This window comes from Cyprinodon tularosa, unplaced genomic scaffold (genome assembly GCF_016077235.1).
Source record: "Cyprinodon tularosa strain WSP-4 unplaced genomic scaffold, ASM1607723v1 ctg54, whole genome shotgun sequence".
Taxonomy (NCBI): Eukaryota; Metazoa; Chordata; class Actinopteri; order Cyprinodontiformes; family Cyprinodontidae; genus Cyprinodon; species Cyprinodon tularosa.
This window is the reverse complement of record NW_024039274.1, coordinates 1776543-1801819: the sequence shown is the minus strand read 5'-3', so window position 1 is coordinate 1801819 and position 25277 is coordinate 1776543. Positions and strand designations below refer to the sequence as shown.

General features: G+C 37.9%; 2 protein-coding genes across 2 annotated transcripts; both read right to left on the bottom strand.

Annotated features, from left to right (window-relative positions):
* Positions 1-97: 97 nt before the first annotated feature.
* Positions 98-8537, bottom strand: LOC119796236 (interferon alpha-inducible protein 27-like protein 2B). The gene is made up of 7 exons (XM_038304706.1): positions 8528-8537; positions 8359-8391; positions 8178-8276; positions 4218-4298; positions 3086-3115; positions 1872-2045; positions 98-354 (listed from the first exon to the last, which is right to left on the bottom strand). The coding sequence occupies exons 1-7, from the start codon at positions 8535-8537 to the stop codon at positions 98-100; spliced, it is 684 nt and encodes a 227-aa protein (XP_038160634.1).
* Positions 8538-17186: 8649 nt separating this feature from the next.
* LOC119796231 (interferon alpha-inducible protein 27-like protein 1) lies at positions 17187-23083 on the bottom strand. Its single transcript, XM_038304702.1, has 5 exons — positions 22982-23083; positions 21076-21168; positions 19368-19397; positions 18157-18330; positions 17187-17651 (listed from the first exon to the last, which is right to left on the bottom strand). The coding sequence occupies exons 1-5, from the start codon at positions 22983-22985 to the stop codon at positions 17404-17406; spliced, it is 549 nt and encodes a 182-aa protein (XP_038160630.1). The 5' UTR covers positions 22986-23083; the 3' UTR covers positions 17187-17403.
* Between the last annotated feature and the right edge of the window lie 2194 nt (positions 23084-25277).

The following is a 25277-nucleotide window of genomic DNA, read 5'->3' as shown; positions in this document are numbered from 1 at the left end:
TTAGGAATTAGCTGCTAAGTTCAGGGAAGCTGCAGGCTGTTTAATGAGAGGCTGATGTACCTCTGTCCATTATAACATTTAAAAAATTCTGGATAAATTAGTATGGGACAATTTCTTGTCCTTTTCCTTCATCTGCATCATCCTCATCATCATCACCACTATCTTTTTCTCCTTTCATCTGATCCTTTCTCATCATCTTCTCCTCCTGCTTCTTCTCTTCCTTGTCCCCAGCTTTCTCTTTCTCCTCCTGTGGATTACCTGGCGGACTTCCTGCAGCAGCTCCAAGACCAGCACCAATGCCAGAACCAACACTGGCCACAGCTGCAGAGGCGGTCGCTGAGAGACCAGCAGCACCTGCAGAAAACCAAACATCTCCAAAAAAATTTTCAAATGTTCAAACAACAGATGAACTCTGATGGGTGCAACCTGAACCAAATTTAACAAAGCCAGACCGTGTATTTGCTGGTTGTGTCACAGATGAAGCTTAAAGTAGCCTACTAGATCCTAGATTTAACTTTAAAGTGCTCAGTTGGGAATTTTTATGCCAAAGTATAAATGTGTCTGTCCATCCATCTCCTTGCTGGAGCCAATTTGTACTGGTCATTCTGCACACAGGCTGGGAAAGGGCAATTAAGGGAAATCAATTAACGTAAATCATCTAATTACTTAACCGTTTTTGGACTGTGAGGGGAAGCATAAGTGCTTGTAGTGAGATCCCACACATGCACGAGAAGAACATGCAGACTCTACACAGGAATGTCCCAGGCAGCCATTCAGGCCTCCTTGTTGTAAGGCTGCAGTATTAGTGACAGGCCTCTGCATACAGTTGTGAACAAAATTATACTGTAGGAGCATAAAAAAACAGCTGAGCTGTAAATGGTTTGCATCGTAGCTTAGGATTTAAGCTGAAAAATGCAATGATTTAGGTTTTCTGTGAATCTCTGTGTTAATATTTAGTTGTGGAGGCATTGTTTCGAAGAACTACTGGGAATTGAGCTGCATTGGGTGAACAAGCTTCTGGTTTCGTTGAACAGATTTGTAACCACCAGACACTGCATGCTTTTCATGCATTTATTTGTTTAGGATGATCATTACAGTAGATGTCAATCCTTCAGTTGTTTCATGTCATTCTCTGGTTGCAGGCAAAGCAAGTAGCATGTTGTTCACTTTAATAATGGTGATATCTTAGTTCCACAATGATATTGTTACATTTTATGGTATGCCTGTTGGGCGTACTCCAAAAGACTATTATTTGTACACTTGTGAAAATGCAGAAAATTGTGAACAACCCTTTTTTTTTTAGGATGCTCTATAATCGTTGAAAACAAAAAAACACACAAAAACGGATCTCGACACAATAAGATGCTACGCTGTTTTACTTTAGTACACCTTCTGGTAAGTTATTTACCTACTAGGAAGATGTCATTCAAAAAAAGTAAAAAAAAAACAAAAACATTCACAGGACTTTGTTTCCAAATTGAGGACGTTTTGCTTCCAATCCAGGAAGCTTTATCAATTCAAAACAGCGTCAGAAATAGCCCCTTTGGAATGGAGTCATTTGGTTTCTTTTTCGTTTTGGTCCACTCTATGAAGCCTCAAAGTAAAAGCTATTTCTGACATTTTGAATTGAAAAAGCTTCCTGGATGGGAAGTGGATCGTCTTCAAACCTGGAAACAAAGTGCAGTGGATTGTTTTTGACTTTTTTGGAATTACTATGACCTGGATTACTGAAAATCTTCACCAGCAAACGAGAAATATGATCCCAACCAAAGACATTGAAATAGTTAGTGATGCTAAACCGCTCCTATTTTGAACAGAACTTTACTTGTTCTTGATTTATGCAGTAATTCAGTTAAATCCAGCCAATGTACCTGCAGATTGTAGAACAGCCACCAGACTTCCTGCTGCCACCGCTCCTCCGTTGGCAACAGCAGCAGCAGACATCATGCTTGCAGCAAAGGAGCCTCCTGCTATCCCAGCTGAGGTGAAACCAATGGCTCCCAGAACCACAGGAGCCAAGGCCACCGCACCCAGTCCTCCCATCACTCAAGAACAAGAAATATTTAACATTAAAATGTGTTTAACACTTGCAACATCTTTTTCTTCATAGTTTGTTCTTTTCTAGGATGCTTTGTTTTTAATCATTATTTTGTCAGTGATCCAGTTTAGACCAAACACCAGCTGCCAAAGATGCATGATTCACATTTAGATGTACATTATTTCCCTCACTGATCATTGGCTCAATTAGTAACAGATAGTATTTTTGTCAATTTTTTGCATTTGGTTTTTGACAAACATGCTGCTGAAGTTTATGAGGAAACCTTTTTGTTTTAGCGTTGACTGTCCGAAGGACACTGACCATCCAAAAGACTTCAGGTTAATTTAACTGCATTTCACAAACCTAAGGTGTCCTGTGATACTTTTAGAAAGGAGAAAGGTTCTCCATATTCCCCATCGGTGGATTGATGAGTCCTGATCTTGTTTTGAAATTCATGCAATGTCAAACTCCTGCAGAAGATTGGTTAATTTCTCAAATGCTTTACAAGTTTAAATAATCACTCTGAATGTAGAAATATAAACCGTTTGGACACCTGTCCTAGATTGACGCAATTGTATAGAAAACATTTCTGAAGTTTTAATCTAAATACCTTGTTTGCAGAAGTAAAACTATATTATTTATTGTCCAGGTAATTTACCCAAAGTATAGACCAATTTATTTGTGGTATTTACAAATAATTATATAAAATCCTTATTTCTGACCACTTGCCACCAAGCTGATATATTATATATTTGACATCTTTTAAAGTAGAGCATGTATGCAGTGGCTCCCAAAGTGGGGGGATCTAAATCTTGAAATAAATGCATCTTTTAGAACTTTTATACAAACCTTTTATGAATATTTGTTTCGACCTTTGAAGCTTTGGTGATCATAATTTATAAGTTATACTTTTAATGTATAATGATTCAGGTCATACTTTGTTACCTCAGTTTTATTTCTCTAGTAAAAACTTTCTCTTACGGTTACAGATCTGAGTGACGCCACAATAATAAAAAATGTAAAAAAAAATTCAAACTTAAATCATACCTGTACCTCCTACAATGGCGACAGACTTCCCTGAAACACAAGAATAATATTAAAATGTAGTTTTCATCTATGGCCTGTAGTAAACAGATAGAAAGATTGACTTGTCTGGGCTACAAGGAATTTTAGCTCCAGCAGATGTCAGTATTTGCCTCATTTTTGTCATGTTATTTTGTAATGAATCATAAAAACAGAGATACTTTCTTTCTCTTATTGTGCAGTACTGTTATCTTCTGACAGATGCTTTGATCCTTTTTTCAGAAACAATCGTCAAGGAAGCTGTTTTAAAATCAAAATGTGCAAGGCTGTGAAGAATTTGGGGCTTTGTTAATTTTAATTCAGCATATTTGTACAGCTGGAATTCACAACACGTCATCTAAAGGCACTTCAATCTGAAAAACTCACATGAAGAGAAAAGACAATTAAGAGAAATGTATTGATACAATTAGGCTACTGTCTTTGGTGCTCAGACCTCGGCAGGAAACAGCGCTTAATTTTGATAGATATGCATGAACAGGAGCAAAGAATAGGGCTGTTTACCCCCAGGCCTGAAACTGGTGGTGGAGTGGAGATAGATGAAGTTGGTCAGTCTGTAGACTGCTGGTTAGTGATTTTACCTCTGCACAACAGAGCACAGCCGGAAGTACTGGTGTAGTTTGATAAGTAAGCTGTGCGTCCAACCCCCCCCCCAAAAAAGAAAAACAAAACTACTGCAGGTCACCTAGACTTTTCAGTGGCTTCCTACTCCCACAAGTACAGATGTACTAGAGCTGACTCATCAGATTGAGTCATTAAGATCCGGGACAACCCAGCCCCCCAGGACATTGTCTTTACATCAACCATTTATCAAACAACATTCTTTACTGTATCTGACATTAACGTTGATGAAAAGAAAGTTAATTGTATGTTGAAAAATCAACCTGTCTGTATTTGGGACAGAGAGGAAAACGTACAGATGACCGAATGTATGTGAATAATGGCTGAGGCAAACAATTTATCACAGATTTTCTCATTTTTATGACCAAGTTCAGCTGAATTTATGATGTAGAATAATCCAGAAAGACTGCAAAATAGAACAGTTCCATGTCGTATAATTTACATTTTATCACCGGATTCATTCTTGACTCAATCCTACCTGATATCCAAGAAAAGTAGCCTTCTCCTTCTGAGTTTTCCTCAGGAGAGTCCTGGGCTGGAGGCTGCTGCTGCTGGGGGTCTAAAGGGAGCAAACCAGGTGATATTTATCATCCCTATGTTTAGAGCAACACATTAAAACGATTTGTTCCCATTCATGTCGATGAAATCAATTTATTAGATGGCTAAAAAGTTTACCTTCTTATCAATAAAAATCAACATAAATAATGTGTTAGCATGTGAATGTGCACCTAACAGGGAGCAAGGGCCATAAACGCAACTCAAACTCAAAGTCAAAACTTTAACATTCTACTGTGCCATATTTATCAGATACAAAATAAGAAAATATACCAAATGGGAAAATATTGATTATTGCTAATAGATGTAAAACAGTTTTAGTGAATTCGCAGCATCAAGTCTAACTGTGATGGATCTTGATGGGCATTTAGAAATAATGACTAAATGAATTCAAGTATTAACAGAAGCAGAGCAATGACTCAAATATGCACAAAAAATAAATCAGTTTTCTTTTAATAAGAACATAAATATAATCATCAAATCCTGAAAGAAAACAGATTTTGATAGGGATGTTATGTTGAATTTGCACTTCAGCCCAACATAAAACTTTTTTTTAATCTAGAAATGAAGTAATCTCTTAATCTGATGAATGACTGCTATGCTGACAACTATTGTTAAAATTGTCTTCGAATTGTCCATTTTAATTACTTGATATAACTTTCATTACATGTTAGATACGAACACTTTTATCATTGCATTACTAAATTGAATATTTTAAAAACAAATAGATAGGGAATATATTTACCCTATTTGTAAAATTTGTATCTGTTAGCATTTTTATTTTTAATTATAGGATCTCATCTTTATAGGTGCTGTCTCAATTTAGCTCAGGCTGCTGCATGCAGAAAGCTAAGGCCTGTTTTATTTATCAAAAAATCAGCTGTTCTGGTGTGATCTTCTCTTTGATTCCAGTTTTAAATAATTACGCTCCCGTAGACTACAAAATATTGAGCACATCATTTTTTTTTCTGTGCCACACATAAATTAAAACAATTTCCCACATTTGACTTGGACATATTATGAAAAGTTATTAATAATAAATAAATACATAGATAACCACTGGCACAGATATAAAGTAAACCCCCACTTATTGACTCTGTGCAGCATCTCAAAGCAGAATTTTTATAGGCCTATATTAAAAACAGAATGGGAACTGCATCTAAAGAACAGAAAAGAAAAAAATAATAAATGTAGGCAGATCTGTGAAGTTTGTCAAAGTTTTTGTTTTCCTGTTGCTATCATAAACAGGGGAGAATGATATCTGCTCCTTGTTGTTTTTATTGAGGCTTTATCAGTTTTCCGCCTTCCTGTCCTCATATCATAAGTAAAGTATTTTATTTTTTAATGTTTCATTAAGAAACTTTTTCAAGGGTCTGTCCTGCTTGCTATATACCAGATGTGTGACTTGAAACCTGACTGTTTTCCCATTGCAATTATTTTTATTTCATATTTTTCCCGAAAGTGGAAAAGTAAAATCATATACCAGATCAAAAAAACAAACTTATCAGCAGATATAAAATGTTAACTTTACCCAATTCAAAGACCGATTAAGAATAGTGTAAGCGTTTAATGAACCAGATGTAGGCTACTCACGCATGTCAGCACGATCACCGCACAGTAGTGAAGTTATGGGATCAACCAAGGCTTCCAATAACCCCTGACTGTAGAGAGCACAGCAGGGCGAGGCTCAACTGTGAATCAAGTCCGGATCTGTGACTCAGGCCACATTTTGGGGGCCATCTAGTAGCGGAAATTATTCAACCCTTTCACAGACAGCAATGCTGTTCGGTTTATTCCACGGTTCATGTCCTGGATCCTAGCGGCCAGTGGAAAGAAGGTTTTTTGTGTCGGTCTTGTCTCCTAATCGTTTTGGCTCTATACGCGAGGAGGATCAGTTTTTATTCCAGTAAGCCTGGCTCCAAGGTGGAGACCAGTTTAAAGGTCCTGCTCAAGTTCGGTTCCATGTCCTGTCTTTGCTACCATCTTCCACTAAGGCCTGTTCGTCTGCACCTGATCCTGTCTGCTCCTGTGCGTGTCTGCTTGGTCACACTTCTGGACTCTGAACCTGCCTGGGAGCTCTAGGATGCCTGGATCCTGCCTGTTCTGAATCCCTGTCCAGGATCGGCTTCCTGCAAGTTCTCTGGGACTGCTGCACTGGGGACACTCAGTGACATATGCTGCGTCTGTCTTCAATCCAGCGGCTGCATTGCGCCCCTTTCCAGGGAGATGGACTGGACTGTTGAACCAGGTAAGTGACTCACTGAGATCATCATCTTCTGTCAGATGATTTTGGTCACTTACCTGTGTTTCTCCCACCAGTGTCTGAGATTGGGTGGTGCCCTGCCCCCCTCCTGCAGCATCCGCGAAACACAGAGCCTAGCAGCTCCACTTTAGGTTTGTTTTCAATTAATAAACTTTTTGAACTTTCCTACTGACTGTCTCTCCTTGAATACTGGGTCCATCTGTCTCGCATTCATTACAGTAGACTGCTGGAAGAAGCACAGTGAACTGTGACAGAAAAGTGCAAAAGTGAAAAAAACAGTCTCTGAAAAATGTCTGCAAGTAGAAGACTTTCCTTCAATTGTCTCTGGCACCACCCTTTGCAAAAACCTGATAACATTGTTTACCATTATCTGCTCTGATCAATTAATATAATTGTAATTGTATAATTGTAAATATATAAACTAATAATAACCTTTTTTTTTTTTGATTCCTCCGTGGTACAGATGAAAAGTCAGAGGATACCCACATCTGAAAGCAATTTACTTCCTGTCGGATCTGGAGATTCTCCACCTTCTCCAGCAGAGTGCGCTGTGGATCCTCCTGGGCAGGAGCCCTCCAGCACAGCTGATGTTCATCAGCTCATCAGGAGACCTGCCTTTATAAGCAGCTGCCAGACCTTTCTTCGACGCCGCAGTGTTAGCCAAGTTTGGTTAGCGAACCTGAGCCTCTGAATTTACTAATCGTTATCTTTTTAGAGAAACCTAATTCTAATTGCCTCTGTCTTCTCGCTCCTAGGAAACCAGTCTCTCGAGAAAACCTCTGGATGAGCTTAACCTGTAACCTGCCTGCCTGCCCTAGAGAGCCAAACCTGAAGACCTCACTCTGGAATCCACCAGCTGCTCTTAGGAAAGAGCTAATCACTCCAACCAAGGTCTTTTCACTGAAGTCAGAAGCTAGACGCTGCTGCTGCTCAAGCACTCTGCTGAACCAACAGTCTCTGGACCCAACCGGTTCCCTCTCTCAGAGCTAGCCTGGACCTCTTCAAGGTATCCGCTGAAATATCTGATAACCCATTTAACTCATCTGCTAACCCAGCTAACCAACTATCCGTCTCTGCAGACGCCAGAGAATCCTGCCCGGACCAGAACCTGAATCTTGTTCTTGTCATTTGTGTGAAACCTAAATAAACTCTGTTAAATCTTTTACCAAGTCTCCAGTGGTGTTCTGCATGTGGGTTTTATCTTAAAACCGATCATGACACTTTCAGAAATATTTTTGAAAAGGAAAAACAAGCCAAAAGAAATGATACCAAACACATTTCAAATTATTTTATTATTAACCCTTCATTTAGTAACATTGATTGAAAATGAGTTCTGCATTTTTTTTTTTCGTTTTGGAAAAGTAAAATTTATCACTTATGCTTTTTTTTTTCTAATAAATTATGTGCTTCAAATAATAAGGGCTGCAAGTCCATCAAGAATTACCCCAACTGTGGCCAAGCCTGCAAGTAAACGGTATATTTAGATTATTAACACTTAACACAATTCATATTTGTGATGCATTATTTTTCCTGTTAGAAACATTGAGCAGGGAGTCAAATATGGGGATTTTACCTGCTGATTGCAAAAGAGCAACAAGACATCATGCTGAAGGATTTTACCTGCTGAAGGGATTGTGCTCGTAGGCGGTGAACCGGCAGCAATCCCAGCTGAGGTGAAACCAATGGCTCCCAAAACCACAGGGGCCACCATCACGATGCCTACTAATGTGGACAAGGAAAACTTTATATTTAAAGAGACCGCTATGAAAACTCATTAAGACAAAACAACGTTAAATCTCACCTGCGCCTAGAGCAGTAGCTGCGAAAATAGCAACTAAAATGAAAAACAGAGAAAAGGGCATCAAACTGAAGCTCAGCAAGTATTTAAAAAGAATGACACATCATTTTCTGTCATGACTTAACTAGAACATGAATATGAGTAGGCCTATTTAAAGAAAGCCTATACTTACGGAGCCCCATGTCTACAGCTTCTTCTTTTCAGGTGATGTTTATTGGTGGCTGGGGAACAATGAATGAGCATCCATAGAAGTCTTGGCTTTATATAGGATGGATGTTTACAAGGTCACCTTATACAATCCTGCTCCTTTCATATACACTCACCGGCCACTTTATTAGGTACACCTGTCCAACTGCTCGTTAACACTTAATTTCTAAGCAGCCAATCACATGGCGGCAACTCAGTGCATTTAGGCACGTGGTCAAGACAATCTCCTGCAGTTCAAACCGAGCATCAGTATGGGGAAGAAAGGTGATTTGAGTGACTTTGAACGTGGCATGATTGTTGGTGCCAGAAGGGCTGGTCTGAGTATTTCAGAAACTGCTGATCTACTGGGATTTTCACGCACAACCATCTCTAGGGTTTACAGAGAATGGTCCGAAAAAGAAAAAACATCCAGTGAGCGGCAGTTCTGTGGGCGGAAATGCCTTGTTGATGCCAGAGGTCAGAGGAGAATGGCCAGACTGGTTTGAGCTGATAGAAGGGCAACAGTGACTCAAATAACCACCCATTACAACCAAGGTGGGCAGAAGAGCATCTCTGAACGCACAGTACGTCGAACTTTAAGGCAGATGGGCTACAGCAGCAGAAGACCACACCGGGTGCCATTCCTTTCAGCTAAGAACAGGAAACTGTTCTACAATTTGCACAAGCTCATCGAAATTGGACAATAGAAGATTGGAAAAACGTTGCCTGGTCTGATGAGTCTCGAATCCTGCTGCAACGTTCGGATGGTAGGGTCAGAATTTGGCGTCTACAACATGAAAGCATGGATCCATTCTGCCTTGTATCAACGGTTCAGGCTGGTGGTGGTGGTGTCATGGTGTGGGGAATATTTTCTTGGCACTCTTTGGGCCCCTTGGTACCAATTGAGCATCGTTGCAACGCCACAGCCTACCTGAGTATTGTTGCTGTCCATGTCCATCCCTTTATGACCATCCAACTTCTGATGGCTACTTTCAGCAGGATAATGCGCCATGTCAGACTGGTTTCTTGAACATGACAATGAGTTCACTGTACTCAAATGGCCTCCACGGTCACCAGATCTCAATCCAATAGAGCATCTTTGGGATGTGGTGGAACGGGAGATTTGCATCATGGATGTGCAGCCGACATATCTGCAGGCGCGCTGGAAGCTGTTTCAAGCGAGGGGGGCTGATGGCTGGGTTCGAAAACACATGACGTCATTATGTTGAGGGCTGTGGCTGACGTTTTTAACATATAACGAATATTGTAGGCCTACATTTGTCGCCAAAAACTGCCATTTAAAATGCATCGGAACAAAGCATGAACATTTTAAACTTTATTTCTTCTCTTTTAATCATTCAAAACAGACAACAGCTCCCAATCAACAGGATCAGGAATACTTGAATAAAACATGGCCTAAATATAGCCTAAACTGAGCATTGAACGTCTTGAAAGTCCATTCGACTACGGATATGGGGAATGATTTCTTATCTGAAACAAAAAACACACACACAAAAAAAAAAAAATTAACTAATTTCATATTTTGTCAATAAATAGCTTAATACAGACATAAAATTTAGTGATATGCAGCCTTATTCTAGCGTAGACTTCTTCAGCCTCAGGACTTAGATGAATAGGCACATAAATAATGCTAAATGCAGCAGTATAGGGGAATTAAAACCATTTCTTACCTCAAAATAGTCAGAAATACGTTTCTGCTGCCTATTGCTAGCCATGCCTAAACGAATGTGAGGTGGCGGAAGCCTCTGGGGGAGTAGCCTAGTTTTTTATGAAATATTAAAATAATGAATCATTAGTTTATATCTTATACACAGCCCATCATTTTAATCCCATATCAAACACAGTCTTTAAAAAAATAAATACATAAATAATTTCATGTTTTTAAGTACAATATTATGTTACTCCACAGCCCCCACCATGGGGGGCTGATGCTATGACGAGGGAGGCTGCAGCCCCCGCAGCACCCCCCTTCCCGTGCCACTGCATATCTGCGGCAACTGTGTGATGCCATCATGTCAATATGGACCAAACTCCCTGAGGAATGCTTCCAGCACCTTGTTGAATCTATGCCACGAAGAATTGAGGCAGTTCTGAAGGCAAAAGGGGTTCCAACCCGTTACCAGCATGGGGTACCTAATAAAGTGGCCGGTGAGTGTAAATGTGTACCTTCTGCTGCCCCCTGCTGTTCAGATATTGGTATTAGGTTTCATTTCTTAGTAAACAAAGGCGTCTCTCTGGTGCAATTGTTTTTTTCCTGAGAAATGAAAGCTTGTATTTCTAACACAGCCTCACTCTTACATCATCCAAACAACATCGAAAAATAACTAATGTCATAGTCACAAACATGGGGCAAAAAATCTCTCTCTACATTGTGTATTCTCTTTGCTGTTTATATTTCATAGAATTGAATAGAAAATCCCTTTATTGTCTCCTGAATGGGGAGATTGTGCTGTTGCAGCAGCAAAAGCATAACAGCAAATGTGGTCACCCACATGTGGACCTTATGAGTGTATAAAATTAACAGAATAAGTGACAGTTTAAAACTAAACACTACTATACTGTACAGTATTTTTACAAATATAAGTAGTGTGCAGAAAAAAAAATCAACATTATACTATACACAGGCAAATCCTTTATTTAAGGTGCAAGTAAGTTATAAGTTATTCCCTGACTTTAATTTGAAATACATCCCAATTTCACCATTAATTATTTTAAAGCTAAAAGCTTCATTGAGTCATGCTCCTTGTTCAAAGGTAAAGCAAATGTGGTTCTTACTCTGGCTATTCTGGCCACATCTCAGCTGGAATAGTTGCAGTGTCCATTGATGCAAAGCTGAAGCCATTGTCTGCCTTTGCTTACAGTGTAGGAGTTCTAGTTAGTTTTAGGCCCAATCCCAAACTGGCCCCTAAACACTACCCCTTACCTTAACAATGGAGTGTCACACCCAATGAAGTAACACTCAAAGCTGTTAGAGCATGCCTTGACTCAAGATGAGAGGGAGGGACAAATGAGAATGGGACAGCATCTTCCCATCACTGAAAAGGAAAAAGACTGTTGCTATGGCAACACAGTGACGCCCCATGAGCATGGCTTTAGTTCTGTGGTGCAGGTTGACATGACATCAATCCTTTCAAAATACATTTCTACAGTCAAATAAAACTACTTAAAAGATGAACTACACTTTTGGAATTCATTTGTTTTTTTCTTTTTCCAAACGTGTGATTCTCTCCTGGTTTGACAAAGATGCAGCAAACCAGCGGAACTTACATTTGAAGGTGCGTCTTTCCTCCGACATTAGTTCGCCGTTAGCCCCATTTGCAGTGAGTCTGTACTGATGTAGGCCCTTAATATGGCGGACACTCCAGAGAACGAGCAAACAGAGGGTTAGTGTTTAGTGGCAAATTTAGGATTGGGCCTTAGTATCTGTCTGAGAACGTTTTTTTTTACTCTGATAAAAAAAAATATGCAAACCAGTAAGAAAAAGTTCTATTGGAGGAGTAATTTACAAATTTGTGTGTAAAGGCCAGTAGTGCTACAAAACCTTATCTGTAAGATAGATAGATAGATAGATAGATAGATAGATAGATAGATAGATAGATAGATAGATAGATAGATAGATAGATAGATAGATAGATAGATAGATAGATAGATAGATAGATAGATTTAAGCATTTGCAATGTATTGTAAAGGGGCAAAACAGCATTTATTAGGAACTATTTTTCTGAACTCTACACATGTCCTAATAAATAGTCTCTGGAATGAAAATTATCTAATGCAACTGAAATACTTTATTTTGCTTTAAATATATATGTTGTTGATTGTTTTATATTAAATGTTGCCGTTTGTATTTACTAAATGAGGAGCTTCTTGCTTATCATTCATCGCTTTTGTCACTGTGAACATAAGTTGGAGACATAACATACGTCAACTGCTTATATATTTGCTCAGTGAATCAATAGCAATAGAAAGAGTCTCTGGCAATCGTTTCTCCAATATCGGATTCAGTTTAGGGGACCAATAAACATAAGACCCAAAATGCTCCTAGTGTTCAGATTACTGTGTTCAGTTGCAAGACATGTTTCTACCTGCTATTTCACAGAAGTTGGGATAACTTTAGAGAACTTGCCGGGATATTGCTGGAATATTAACCTTATAATATGCATAAAAAGCTGAAGAATAGCTGCACCTCCTGAAATGACAGTATTTGTTTCCAAAACACAAGAAGTTCATTATCTCCCCTTTTGCCAACATATATCAAACTAACCCATCAGTAGAAGGAAAACAATAACACATCCTAAAGAGGTTTGAATCAATCCTTAAGTAAAATTCAAAGGAGTCATTGTTTTTTCATCTTTGTTTAATTGTAAAAATATTTTAAAAACTTGATAAGTTAAGCAATCTCTCCATCCCTTTATGACCATCCAACTTCTGATGGCTACTTTCAGCAGGATAATGCGCCATGTCAGACTGGTTTCTTGAACATGACAATGAGTTCACTGTACTCAAATGGCCTCCACGGTCACCAGATCTCAATCCAATAGAGCATCTTTGGGATGTGGTGGAACGGGAGATTTGCATCATGGATGTGCAGCCGACATATCTGCAGGCGCGCTGGAAGCTGTTTCAAGCGAGGGGGGGCTGATGGCTGGGTTCGAAAACACATGACGTCATTATGTTGAGGGCTGTGGCTGACGTTTTTAACATATAACGAATATTGTAGGCCTACATTTGTCGCCAAAAACTGCCATTTAAAATGCATCGGAACAAAGCATGAACATTTTAAACTTTATTTCTTCTCTTTTAATCATTCAAAACAGACAACAGCTCCCAATCAACAGGATCAGGAATACTTGAATAAAACATGGCCTAAATATAGCCTAAACTGAGCATTGAACGTCTTGAAAGTCCATTCGACTACGGATATGGGGAATGATTTCTTATCTGAAACAAAAAACACACACACAAAAAAAAAAAATTAACTAATTTCATATTTTGTCAATAAATAGCTTAATACAGACATAAAATTTAGTGATATGCAGCCTTATTCTAGCGTAGACTTCTTCAGCCTCAGGACTTAGATGAATAGGCACATAAATAATGCTAAATGCAGCAGTATAGGGGAATTAAAACCATTTCTTACCTCAAAATAGTCAGAAATACGTTTCTGCTGCCTATTGCTAGCCATGCCTAAACGAATGTGAGGTGGCGGAAGCCTCTGGGGGAGTAGCCTAGTTTTTTATGAAATATTAAAATAATGAATCATTAGTTTATATCTTATACACAGCCCATCATTTTAATCCCATATCAAACACAGTCTTTAAAAAAATAAATACATAAATAATTTCATGTTTTTAAGTACAATATTATGTTACTCCACAGCCCCCACCATGGGGGGCTGATGCTATGACGAGGGAGGCTGCAGCCCCCGCAGCACCCCCCTTCCCGTGCCACTGCATATCTGCGGCAACTGTGTGATGCCATCATGTCAATATGGACCAAACTCCCTGAGGAATGCTTCCAGCACCTTGTTGAATCTATGCCACGAAGAATTGAGGCAGTTCTGAAGGCAAAAGGGGGTCCAACCCGTTACCAGCATGGGGTACCTAATAAAGTGGCCGGTGAGTGTAAATGTGTACCTTCTGCTGCCCCCTGCTGTTCAGATATTGGTATTAGGTTTCATTTCTTAGTAAACAAAGGCGTCTCTCTGGTGCAATTGTTTTTTTCCTGAGAAATGAAAGCTTGTATTTCTAACACAGCCTCACTCTTACATCATCCAAACAACATCGAAAAATAACTAATGTCATAGTCACAAACATGGGGCAAAAAATCTCTCTCTACATTGTGTATTCTCTTTGCTGTTTATATTTCATAGAATTGAATAGAAAATCCCTTTATTGTCTCCTGAATGGGGAGATTGTGCTGTTGCAGCAGCAAAAGCATAACAGCAAATGTGGTCACCCACATGTGGACCTTATGAGTGTATAAAATTAACAGAATAAGTGACAGTTTAAAACTAAACACTACTATACTGTACAGTATTTTTACAAATATAAGTAGTGTGCAGAAAAAAAATCAACATTATACTATACACAGGCAAATCCTTTATTTAAGGTGCAAGTAAGTTATAAGTTATTCCCTGACTTTAATTTGAAATACATCCCAATTTCACCATTAATTATTTTAAAGCTAAAAGCTTCATTGAGTCATGCTCCTTGTTCAAAGGTAAAGCAAATGTGGTTCTTACTCTGGCTATTCTGGCCACATCTCAGCTGGAATAGTTGCAGTGTCCATTGATGCAAAGCTGAAGCCATTGTCTGCCTTTGCTTACAGTGTAGGAGTTCTAGTTAGTTTTAGGCCCAATCCCAAACTGGCCCCTAAACACTACCCCTTAACAATGGAGTGTCACACCCAATGAAGTAACACTCAAAGCTGTTAGAGCATGCCTTGACTCAAGATGAGAGGGAGGGACAAATGAGAATGGGACAGCATCTTCCCATCACTGAAAAGGAAAAAGACTGTTGCTATGGCAACACAGTGACGCCCCATGAGCATGGCTTTAGTTCTGTGGTGCAGGTTGACATGACATCAATCCTTTCAAAATACATTTCTACAGTCAAATAAAACTACTTAAAAGATGAACTACACTTTTGGAATTCATTTGTTTTTTTCTTTTTCCAAACGTGTGATTCTCTCCTGGTTTGACAAAGATGCAGCAAACCAGCGGAACTTACATTTGAAGGTGCGTCTTTCCTCCGACATTAGTTCGCCGTTAGCCCCATTTGCAGTGAGTCTGTACTGATGTAGGCCCTTAATATGGCGGACACTCCAGAGAACGAGCAAACAGAGGGTTAGTGTTTAGTGGCAAATTTAGGATTGGGCCTTAGTATCTGTCTGAGAACGTTTTTTTTGACTCTGATAAAAAAAAATATGCAAACCAGTAAGAAAAAGTTCTATTGGAGGAGTAATTTACAAATTTGTGTGTAAAGGCCAGTAGTGCTACAAAACCTTATCTGTAAGATAGATAGATAGATAGATAGATAGATAGATAGATAGATAGATAGATTTAAGCATTTGCAATGTATTGTAAAGGGGCAAAACAGCATTTATTAGGAACTATTTTTCTGAACTCTACACATGTCCTAATAAATAGTCTCTGGAATGAAAATTATCTAATGCAACTGAAATACTTTATTTTGCTTTAAATATATATGTTGTTGATTGTTTTATATTAAATGTTGCCGTTTGTATTTACTAAATGAGGAGCTTCTTGCTTATCATTCATCGCTTTTGTCACTGTGAACATAAGTTGGAGACATAACATACGTCAACTGCTTATATATTTGCTCAGTGAATCAATAGCAATAGAAAGAGTCTCTGGCAATCGTTTCTCCAATATCGGATTCAGTTTAGGGGACCAATAAACATAAGACCCAAAATGCTCCTAGTGTTCAGATTACTGTGTTCAGTTGCAAGACATGTTTCTACCTGCTATTTCACAGAAGTTGGGATAACTTTAGAGAACTTGCCGGGATATTGCTGGAATATTAACCTTATAATATGCATAAAAAGCTGAAGAATAGCTGCACCTCCTGAAATGACAGTATTTGTTTCCAAAGCACAAGAAGTTCATTATCTCCCCTTTTGCCAACATATATCAAACTAACCCATCAGTAGAAGGAAAACAAAAGCACATCCTAAAGAGGTTTGAATCAATCCTTAAGTAAAATTCAAAGGAGTCATTGTTGTTTCATCTTTGTTTAATTGTAAAAATATTTTAAAAACTTGATAAGTTAAGCAATCTCTCAGCAAGAGGCGTTCTCTGGAGAGATTAAAATCAAACAAATGCACTGTGAAATTAAATTAACTCATAAATTCAGTACAGCCTACTTGTGGCTAGGATTTGAAGCAGAATACTGCTGAAAAGTATCATCTTTCGCGGAAAAATCAATAATGCGATATAATTGAAACTTGATGCTGCATTTACTGTCCCTCGGAGGTATTATGAAACTAACCCTGCTCATAAGAGAAAAAGACAGCCTTGATAGCTATCTCAGTTTTTTTTTTTTTATTATTTGGCCAAAATGTTTGAGACACATCTTGACCAAATAAAATATCTTACAAATTTCACTTTTTGTACAATGTTATGTCTATCCCGCTCCACAAAATAAAACTGAGGCTCCAGTCGTTCCTGAATGCTGCATGATGTTTCAAGAGTCAAAGCTCCCATCATCAAACAAATAAGGTAAAATAATATTCAGGAGATCTGACAATATAAAGCACAAAACTTGAGAATAAATGATAAAGCTCATAAATACTTTTAGATTTCCTCAACATGCCATCATCTAAGGGGTAAGTTTCTTTTCTTTTAGTGTTTTTGTTTTAGCTACTAAATATTGAGGGAGCTGGTATGAAGTCAACTGGCTTTATGTTAATGATCTATCTCCATAATGTGTAAGAAGTTGGCTTAAACTATCAATCAACCAAATCACTGTTTTGTTTCTGTCTGTGCAGGAGATGTAGCTATGATGATTTCTTGGAAATCTTACAACGCTGTGTGGAAAAAGTACAAAGGAGAATACAGGATTATGGTGGAATCAACTTTAACTTGAATAAAAATGTCAGGCTTTGATAGAAAAATTATTTTCACTGGAGTAAAGCTGAATCCTAAATGAGAAGGTCTGGACTGTTAACGTTACAGAAACATATTTTCTCTCATACAGATGAACTAGGTTCCCAACAAAGCTTCAGGTAATAGCTGTGAAGTTCAGGGAAACTGCAGGCTGTTTAATGAGAGGCTGATGCACCTCTGTCCATTATAACATTTAAGAAATTCTGAAAAAATTAGTATGGGACAATTTCTTGTCCTTTTCCTTCATCATCATCATCATCATCACTATCTTTTTCTCCTTTCATCTGATCCTTTCTCATCATCTTCTCCTCCTGCTTCTTCTCTTCCTTGTCCCCAGCTTTCTCTTTCTCCTCCTGTGGATTACCTGGCGGACTTCCTGCAGCAGCTCCAAGACCAGCACCAATGCCAGCACCAACACTGGCCACAGCTGCAGAGGCGGTCGCTGAGAGACCAGCAGCACCTGCAGAAAACCAAACATCTCCAAGTTTTTTCAAATGTTCAAACAACAGATGAACTCTGATGGGTGCAACCAATTTAACAAAGCCAGACCGTGTATTTGCTGGTTGATTCACAGATTAAGCTTAAAGTAGCCTACTAGATCCTAGATTTAACTTTAAAGTGCTCAGTTGGGAATTTTTATGCCAAATTATAAATGTGTCTGTCCATACATTTGGTTTCTTTGTTTTTTTTTTTTTTTAGGTCCACTCTATGAAGCCTCAAACTCAACCCTATTTCTGACATTTTGAATTGAAAAAGCTTCCTGGATGGGAAGCGGATCGTCTTCAAACCTGGAAACAAAGTGCAGTGGATTGTTTTTGACTTTTTTGGAATGACTATGACCTGGATTACTGAAAATCTTCACCAGCAAACTAGGAATATGATCCCAACCAAAGACATCCTATTTTGAACAGAACTTTACTTGTTCTTGATTTCTGCAGTAATTCAGTTAAATCCAGCCAATGTACCTGCAGATTGTAGAACAGCCACCAGACTTCCTGCTGCCACCGCTCCTCCGTTGGCAACGGCAGCAGCAGACATCATGCTTGCAGCAAAGGAGCCTCCTGCTATCCCAGCTGAGGTGAAACCAATGGCTCCCAGAACCACAGGAGCCAAGGCCACCGCACCCAGTCCTCCCATCACTCAAGAACAAGAAATATTTAACATTAAAACTTGTTTAACACTTGCGACATCTTTTTCTTTATAGTTTGTTCTTTTGTAGGATGCTTTGTTTTTAATCATTATTTTGTTAGTGATCCAGTTTAGACCAAACACCAGCTGCCAAAGATACATGATTCACATTTAGATGTACATTATTTCCCTCACTGATCATTGGCTCAATTAGTAACAGATAGTATTTTTGTCAATTTTTTGCATTTGGTTTTTGACAAACATGCTGCTGAAGTTTATGAGGAAGCCTTTCTGTTTTAGCGTTGACTGTTCAAAGGACACTGACCATCCAAAAGACTTCAGGTTAATTTAACTGCATTTCACAAACCTAAGGTGTCCTGTGATACTTTTAGAAAGGAGAAAGGTTCTCCATATTCCCCATCGGTGGATTGATGAGTCCTGATCTTGTTTTGAAATTCATGCAATGTCAAACTCCTGCAGAAGATTGGTTAATTTCTCAAATGCTTTACAAGTTTAAATAATCACTCTGAATGTAGAAATATAAACCGTTTGGACACCTGTCCTAGATTGACGCAATTGTATAGAAAACATTTCTGAAGTTTTAATCTAAATACCTTGTTTGCAGAAGTAAAACTATATTATTTATTGTCCAGGTAATTTACCCAAAGTATAGACCAATTTATTTGTGGTATTTACAAATAATTATATAAAATCCTTATTTCTGACCACTTGCCACCAAGCTGATATATTATATTTTTGACATCTTTTAAAGTAGAGCATGTATGCAGTGGCTCCCAAAGTGGGGGGATCTAAATCTTGAAATAAATGCATCTTTTAGAACTTTTATACAAACTTTTTATGAATATTTTTTCGACCTTTGAAGCTTTGGTGATCATAATTTATAAGTTATACTTTTAATGTATAATGATTCAGGTCATACTTTGTTACCTCAGTTTTATTTCTCTAGTAAAAACTTTCTCTTACGGTTACAGATCTGAGTGACGCCACAATAATAAAAAAATTTAAAAAATTCAAACTTAAATCATACCTGTACCTCCTACAATGGCGACAGACTTCCCTGAAACACAAGAATAATATAAAAATTTAGTTTTAATCTAGGGCCTGTAGTAAACAGATAGAAAGATTGACTTGTCTGGGCTACAAGGAGTTTTAGCTCCAGCAGATGTCAGTATTTGCCTAAATTTTGTCATGTTATTTTGTAATGAATCATAAAAACAGAGATAGTTTCTTTCTTTCATTGGGCAGTACTGTTATCTTCTGACAGATGCTTTAATCCTTTTTTCAGAAACAAACGTCAAGGAAGCTGTTTTAAAATCAAAATGTGTAAGGCTGTGAAGAATTTTGGGCTTCATTCAATTTAAATCAGTTTATTTGCATAGCGGCAATTCACAACACATCATCTAAAAACACTTTAATCTGAAAAACTCACACGAAGAGAAAAGACAATTAAGAGAAATTAATTTATATAATTACTTTTTTTTTGGTGCTCAGACCTCGGCAGGAAACATAGTGCTTAATTTTGATAGATATGCATGAACAGGAGCAAAGAATAGGGCTGTTTACCCCCAGGCCTGAAACTGGTGGTGGAGTGGAGATAGATGAAGGTGGTCAGTCTGTAGACTGCTGGTTAGTGAGACGGTATGCTGAGCTTTATGGAAAGATCCAGTGGATTGCATGAGCTGATACTAGAGCTTCACTCAGGGACCTGGAAGATGGAAGCCCAGTTTGGATAAAACAGGTTGAGAGAACCTGTCCATGCATGAAGCGACAGTGGAGAGGAAAAACTCCCATTAGGATACCTCTGGCAAAACCAGGCTCAACATGGTGGTCTTCTGCCAGACCGGTTGAGATGAGACAGGAAACGCAGTAAGAGTCCAAGAGGAATGACACTCTGATGAAGCTTTAGCTGCGATGGTGGTTGAGGGGCTGGAGGTGGGTTAAATTGGTGTCATCTAAATGAAGTCAAAAAGCACATCCGCAGCCTGCGCACAGGAGCAGACAGTTGCGTATCGGAGGCCTTTTAAGATGAACTTTCTATGCCGATTGGCTTTCGTGGAGGTGTGGTGAGGAAAAACTCCCTTTTAATAGGAAGAATCCTCCAGCAGAACGAGGCTCAGTGTGAGCAGCCATCTGCCGAGGCCGACCAAGTCCAGCAGCAGATTTTTTCCTTTAGAAGATGAAACTTCCTCCAATTTCTGTTGAAAGCCTTTTACTTCTGCACAACAGAGCACATCCTGAAGTACTGGTGTAGTTTCATAAGTAAGCAGTGCGTCCAACACCCCCCAAAAAAAGAAAAACAAAACAACTACTGCAGGTCAACTAGACTTTTCAGTGGCTTCCTACTCCCACAAGTACAGATGTACTAGAGCTGACTCCTCAGATTGAGTCATTAAGATCCGGGACAACCCAGCCCCCCAGGACATTATCTTTACATCAACCATTTATCAAACAACATTCTTTACTGTATCTGACATTAACGTTGATGAAAAGAAAGTTAATTGTATGTTGAAAAATCAACCTGTCTGTATTTGGGACAGAGAGGAAAACGTACAGATGACCGAATGTATGTGAATAATGGCTGAGGCAAACAATTTATCACAGATTTTCTCATTTTTATGACCAAGTTCAGCTGAATTTATGATGTAGAATAATCCAGAAAGACTGCAATATATAGAACAGTTCCATGTCGTATAATTTACATTTTATCACCGTATTCATTCTTGACTCAATCTTACCTGATATCCAAGAAAAGTAGCCTTTATTTCTTTTTTCTGCTTCTGAGTTTTCCCCAGGAGAGTCCTGGGCTGGAGGCTGCTGCTGCTGGGGGTCTAAAGGGAGCAAACCATGTGATATTTATCATCCCTCTGTTTAGCAACACATTAAACTATTTGTTCCCATTCATGTCGATGAAATTCAGTTATTAGGTGGCTAAAAAGTTTACCTTCTTATCAAAAAAAAATTAACATAAATAATGTGTTAGCATGTGAATGTGCATCTAACATGAAGCAAGGGCCATAAAGGCAAGTAAAAGTCAAAACTTTAACATTCTACTGTGCCATATTTATCTGATACAAAATATTGATTATTGCTAATAGATGTAAAACAGTTTTAGTGAATTTGCATCATCAAGTCTAACTGTGATGGATCTTGATGGGCATTTAGAAATAATTACAAAATTAATTCAAGCATTAAAAGAAGCAGAGCAATGACTGTTTGGTTTTGCTATCATTTTGAAATGTCAAATATGCACAAACAAATAAATCAGTTTTCTTTTAATAAGAACATAAATAAAATTGTCAAATCCTGAAAGAAAACAGATTTTGATAGTGATGTTATGTTGAATTTGCACTTCAGCCCAACATAAAACTTTTTTTCCATCTAGAAATGAAGTAATTTCTTAATCTGATGAATGACTGCTATGCTGACAAATATTGTTATAATTGGCTTTGAATTGTCCATTTTAATCACTTGATATAACTTTCATTTCATGTTAGATATTAACACCTTTGTCATTGCATTACTAAATTGAATATATTAAAAACAAATAAAAAGGAAAAATATTTATTCTATTTGTATCTATTTTAAATTATAGGATTATAGGATCTCATCTCAATTTAGCTCAGGCTGCTGCATGCAGAATGTGCAAGTCTGTTTTATTTATCAAAAAATCAGCTGTTCTGGTGTGATGTTCTCTTTGATTCCAGTTTTAAATAATTACGCTTCCGTAGACTACAAAATATTCAGCACATCAAATTTTTTTCCCATTTCTGTGTCTGTGCCACACACAAATTAAAACAATTGCCCACATTTGACATGGACAGATTATGAAAAGTTATTAATAATAAATAAACAAATATATAACCACTGGCACAGATATAAAGTAAAGCCCCACTTATTGACTTTGTGCAGCATCTCAAAGCAGAACAGATAGAGAATTCGTATAGGACTATATTAAAAACAGAATGGGAACTGCATCTAAAGAAAAGAAAAGAAAATAATAATAAATGCTGGGATATCTGTAAAGTTTGTCAAAGTTTTTGTTTTCCTCTTTTTATCATAAATGATATCTGCATATCAATTTTCCGTCTTCCTGTCCTCATATCATGAGTAAAGTATTTTATTTTTTAATTTTTCATTAAAGTTTTTTTACAAGGGTCTGTCCTGCTTGCTAATATACCAGATGTGTGACTTGAAACCTGACTGTTTCCCATTGCAATTGATCTTATTTTATATTTTTCTCCAAAGTGGAAAAGTAAAATTATATACCAGATCAAAAAATAAATAAGACCTAGATTCTTATGAAATAGAAAGTAAAAACAACTTATCAGACTCCAAATTTCAAATTAAACGTCTTTGTTTAGGTGTGTGTGTTAGATAAAAAGGGGGTGTTTGAAAGAGCACCGTCTTCTTTCTTGGATTCTTGCAAAAACGAAACTGATTCATGGCTGATCTGAACCTGACCAATTTTAGATGGCATTTGACGGGAGAAAAGCGGTGCCAGAGCTGCTCCTTATTTTTAAAAGCTGACGTCAAAACAAAAGCAAGCTTTGATTTTCCAGATATAAAATGTTAATTTTACCCAATTCAATGACCGATTAAGACTACTTTAAGCGTTTAATGAACCAGATGTAGGCTACTCACCCATGTCAGCACGATCCGCACAGTAGTGAAGTTATGAGATCAACCGAGGCTTCCAATAACCCCTAACTGTAGAGAGCACAGCAGGGCGAGGCTCAACGGTGAATCAAGTCCGGCCGGATCTGTGACTCAGGCGTGTTTTTTGCGCCATCTAGTGGCGGAAATTCTTCTTCTTCTTATGGGGTTTTATGGCGGTTGGCAGACTTGTGAATTGTGCATTACCGCCACCAACTGATATGGAGTAAAGCAAGAAAACAGAAAACGATTCACCCCCCCCCCCCCCCCCCAAAAAAAAAAAAAAAAAAAAAAAAAAAAAAAAAAAAAAAAAAAAAAAAAAAAAAAAAAACCTGTGTAACTTAAACCAACATAATACTAAATCACATTTGCCCATATAATTTTTAATTTACTCTAGGTCATCTTAACTCTGCCAGTTTCTGATGGTCCCATCGGTCCTCCCATCATACTTCCAACCATCTCCCAGTTCAAATCTTTAATGTCCAGATATTTTTCTGCAGCCTTCACTATTATTTTGATTTTTTCCGTTTTTTTTGTTGTCTGTGCAGTACAATTAATTACTTCTACCATGAAAAGAACAAAATTTGTCTTTTTAACAATAAGTGAGTCTTCATCAATTTTTTGATTCTCTAGAGGTTTGGAATTTGCCGTGTGTTGAACTGTAGGTTTGGGTTTTTCTGACTGAGATGGGATCCTTTTTGCAGCTTCAGCGTAGGTTATTCCGAGCTCAAATTTCATTTTTTTAATTTCCTCAGACCTTTTGCTTGCTTCACAGCCGCGATAGGCAGCAGTATGTTCTCCACCACAATTACAGCATTTTATTTTAGCTTCTTTTCCACATTTTCCGTACTCATGTTCTCCTGCACACCTTCCACACCTCTGTTTCCCTTTACAAACTGCTGCAATGTGACCGAATTTTTGGCATTTGAAACATCTCAATGGTGGAGGATTGTAGATTTTGACATTATAGCTTATGTAACCGATGAATACTTTGCTTGGTAATTGCTCTTCCTCAAATTTAATTAGCACTGATAAACTGTCAGATCTTTCTCCGTTTCTTGTTGTTTTTTAACCGTTTTACTTCTTTTACTTTTGCACCGCTTATGTTTTCCAGAATCTCTTTTTCAGAAATTTTTAGAGGAACTCCTCCAATGACTCCCCTGCTGATCTTTTTGTTCTCCATTAGGCTGCACTGAACTCTTATCCCGTCAATTTTGTTGATCCGTATTGCTTTGCCTTGCTGGGCGCTGTCTCTGCAGTTAATTAGCAGGTCTCCACTGTACAGAATTCTGGCACCTCTGACTTCTCCGACAAGTTTATTGATGGTTTTTGTTAAGTGAACCGGATTCCAATTTGTAAAAGAGTCTGCCTGATTAACGACTTTGAATATGACTTTGAATTCATTTTGTTGTGCTGTGGAATGTATGGAATGATCATCACTGGATTGTTCTGAACTAGATTCCCCTTGAACTGATCTCTGTTTTTTCCGCTTTTTCTCATTTTTTGATGTTGCTATCTTCCAACCTTCATTGTCACTATTTCCCTCTTCCATCCCACAAGAATCGCTTCCTGTTTCCTCACTACTCACGGCCCAAGACATTTCTCCATAAGCAGCTTCAAAACACGCGCCATGCACCAAACGACCATCCACATGCCAAAGGGCTCCAAGTGGCGGAAATTATTCAACCCTTTACTTCTTCTTCTTCTTCTTCTTCTTCTTCTTGTCGAGTTTTATGGCGGTTGGCAACAAACTGTTAGTAGCATTACCGCCACTTACTGGTATGGAGTGTGGTTCGTGATGGTTTAAATATCTATCCTGATACATTCTACCCTAACTTCTTTTAAACATACATTCACACATTCACACTTAAAAATATATTTGTGCACAGTTTTGTATATAATTCCTTCACTCACAAACACACTTACCATAATTAAATTCTATGGAATAATTTCGTTTTCTTTAGAAATCGAATAATTATTTGTATGTGTTTACTCCCTAAATTTTTCCTCAGTATATCTAATAAATTAACCTTCTCCTTAATGTCTCCAAACTCTCTTCTCATATATCTTCTCTCTTTTTCATATTTATGACATTCTAATATAACATGTTCTATGGTTTCATATTTATCACAGAAATCACATTTGCCCATTTTATGTTTTTGTATTTTAAAAAGTGTATAATTAAGTCCTGTATGACCAAATCTTAACCTTGTTATCACTCTTTCATCCTTTCTATTTCTTCTTCCATTTCTTCTTTCTCCTACCATCTTCTGAATTTTATAAA

What these genes read in the sequence shown, in the direction of transcription:
- LOC119796236 (XM_038304706.1), bottom strand. An exon ending in GAGCACAATCCCTTCAGCAG is followed by an intron (nt 4,299 to 8,177) that starts GTAAAATCCTTC and finishes TGCTCCCTTTAG; the next exon opens with ACCCCCAGCAGCAGCAGCCT. An exon ending in CGCCATTGTAGGAGGTACAG is followed by an intron (nt 2,046 to 3,085) that starts GTATGATTTAAG and finishes CTTGTTCTTGAG; the next exon opens with TGATGGGAGGACTGGGTGCG.
- LOC119796231 (XM_038304702.1), bottom strand. An exon ending in CTACTTTTCTTGGATATCAG is followed by an intron (nt 19,398 to 21,075) that starts GTAAGATTGAGT and finishes CTTGTGTTTCAG; the next exon opens with GGAAGTCTGTCGCCATTGTA. An exon ending in CGCCATTGTAGGAGGTACAG is followed by an intron (nt 18,331 to 19,367) that starts GTATGATTTAAG and finishes CTTGTTCTTGAG; the next exon opens with TGATGGGAGGACTGGGTGCG.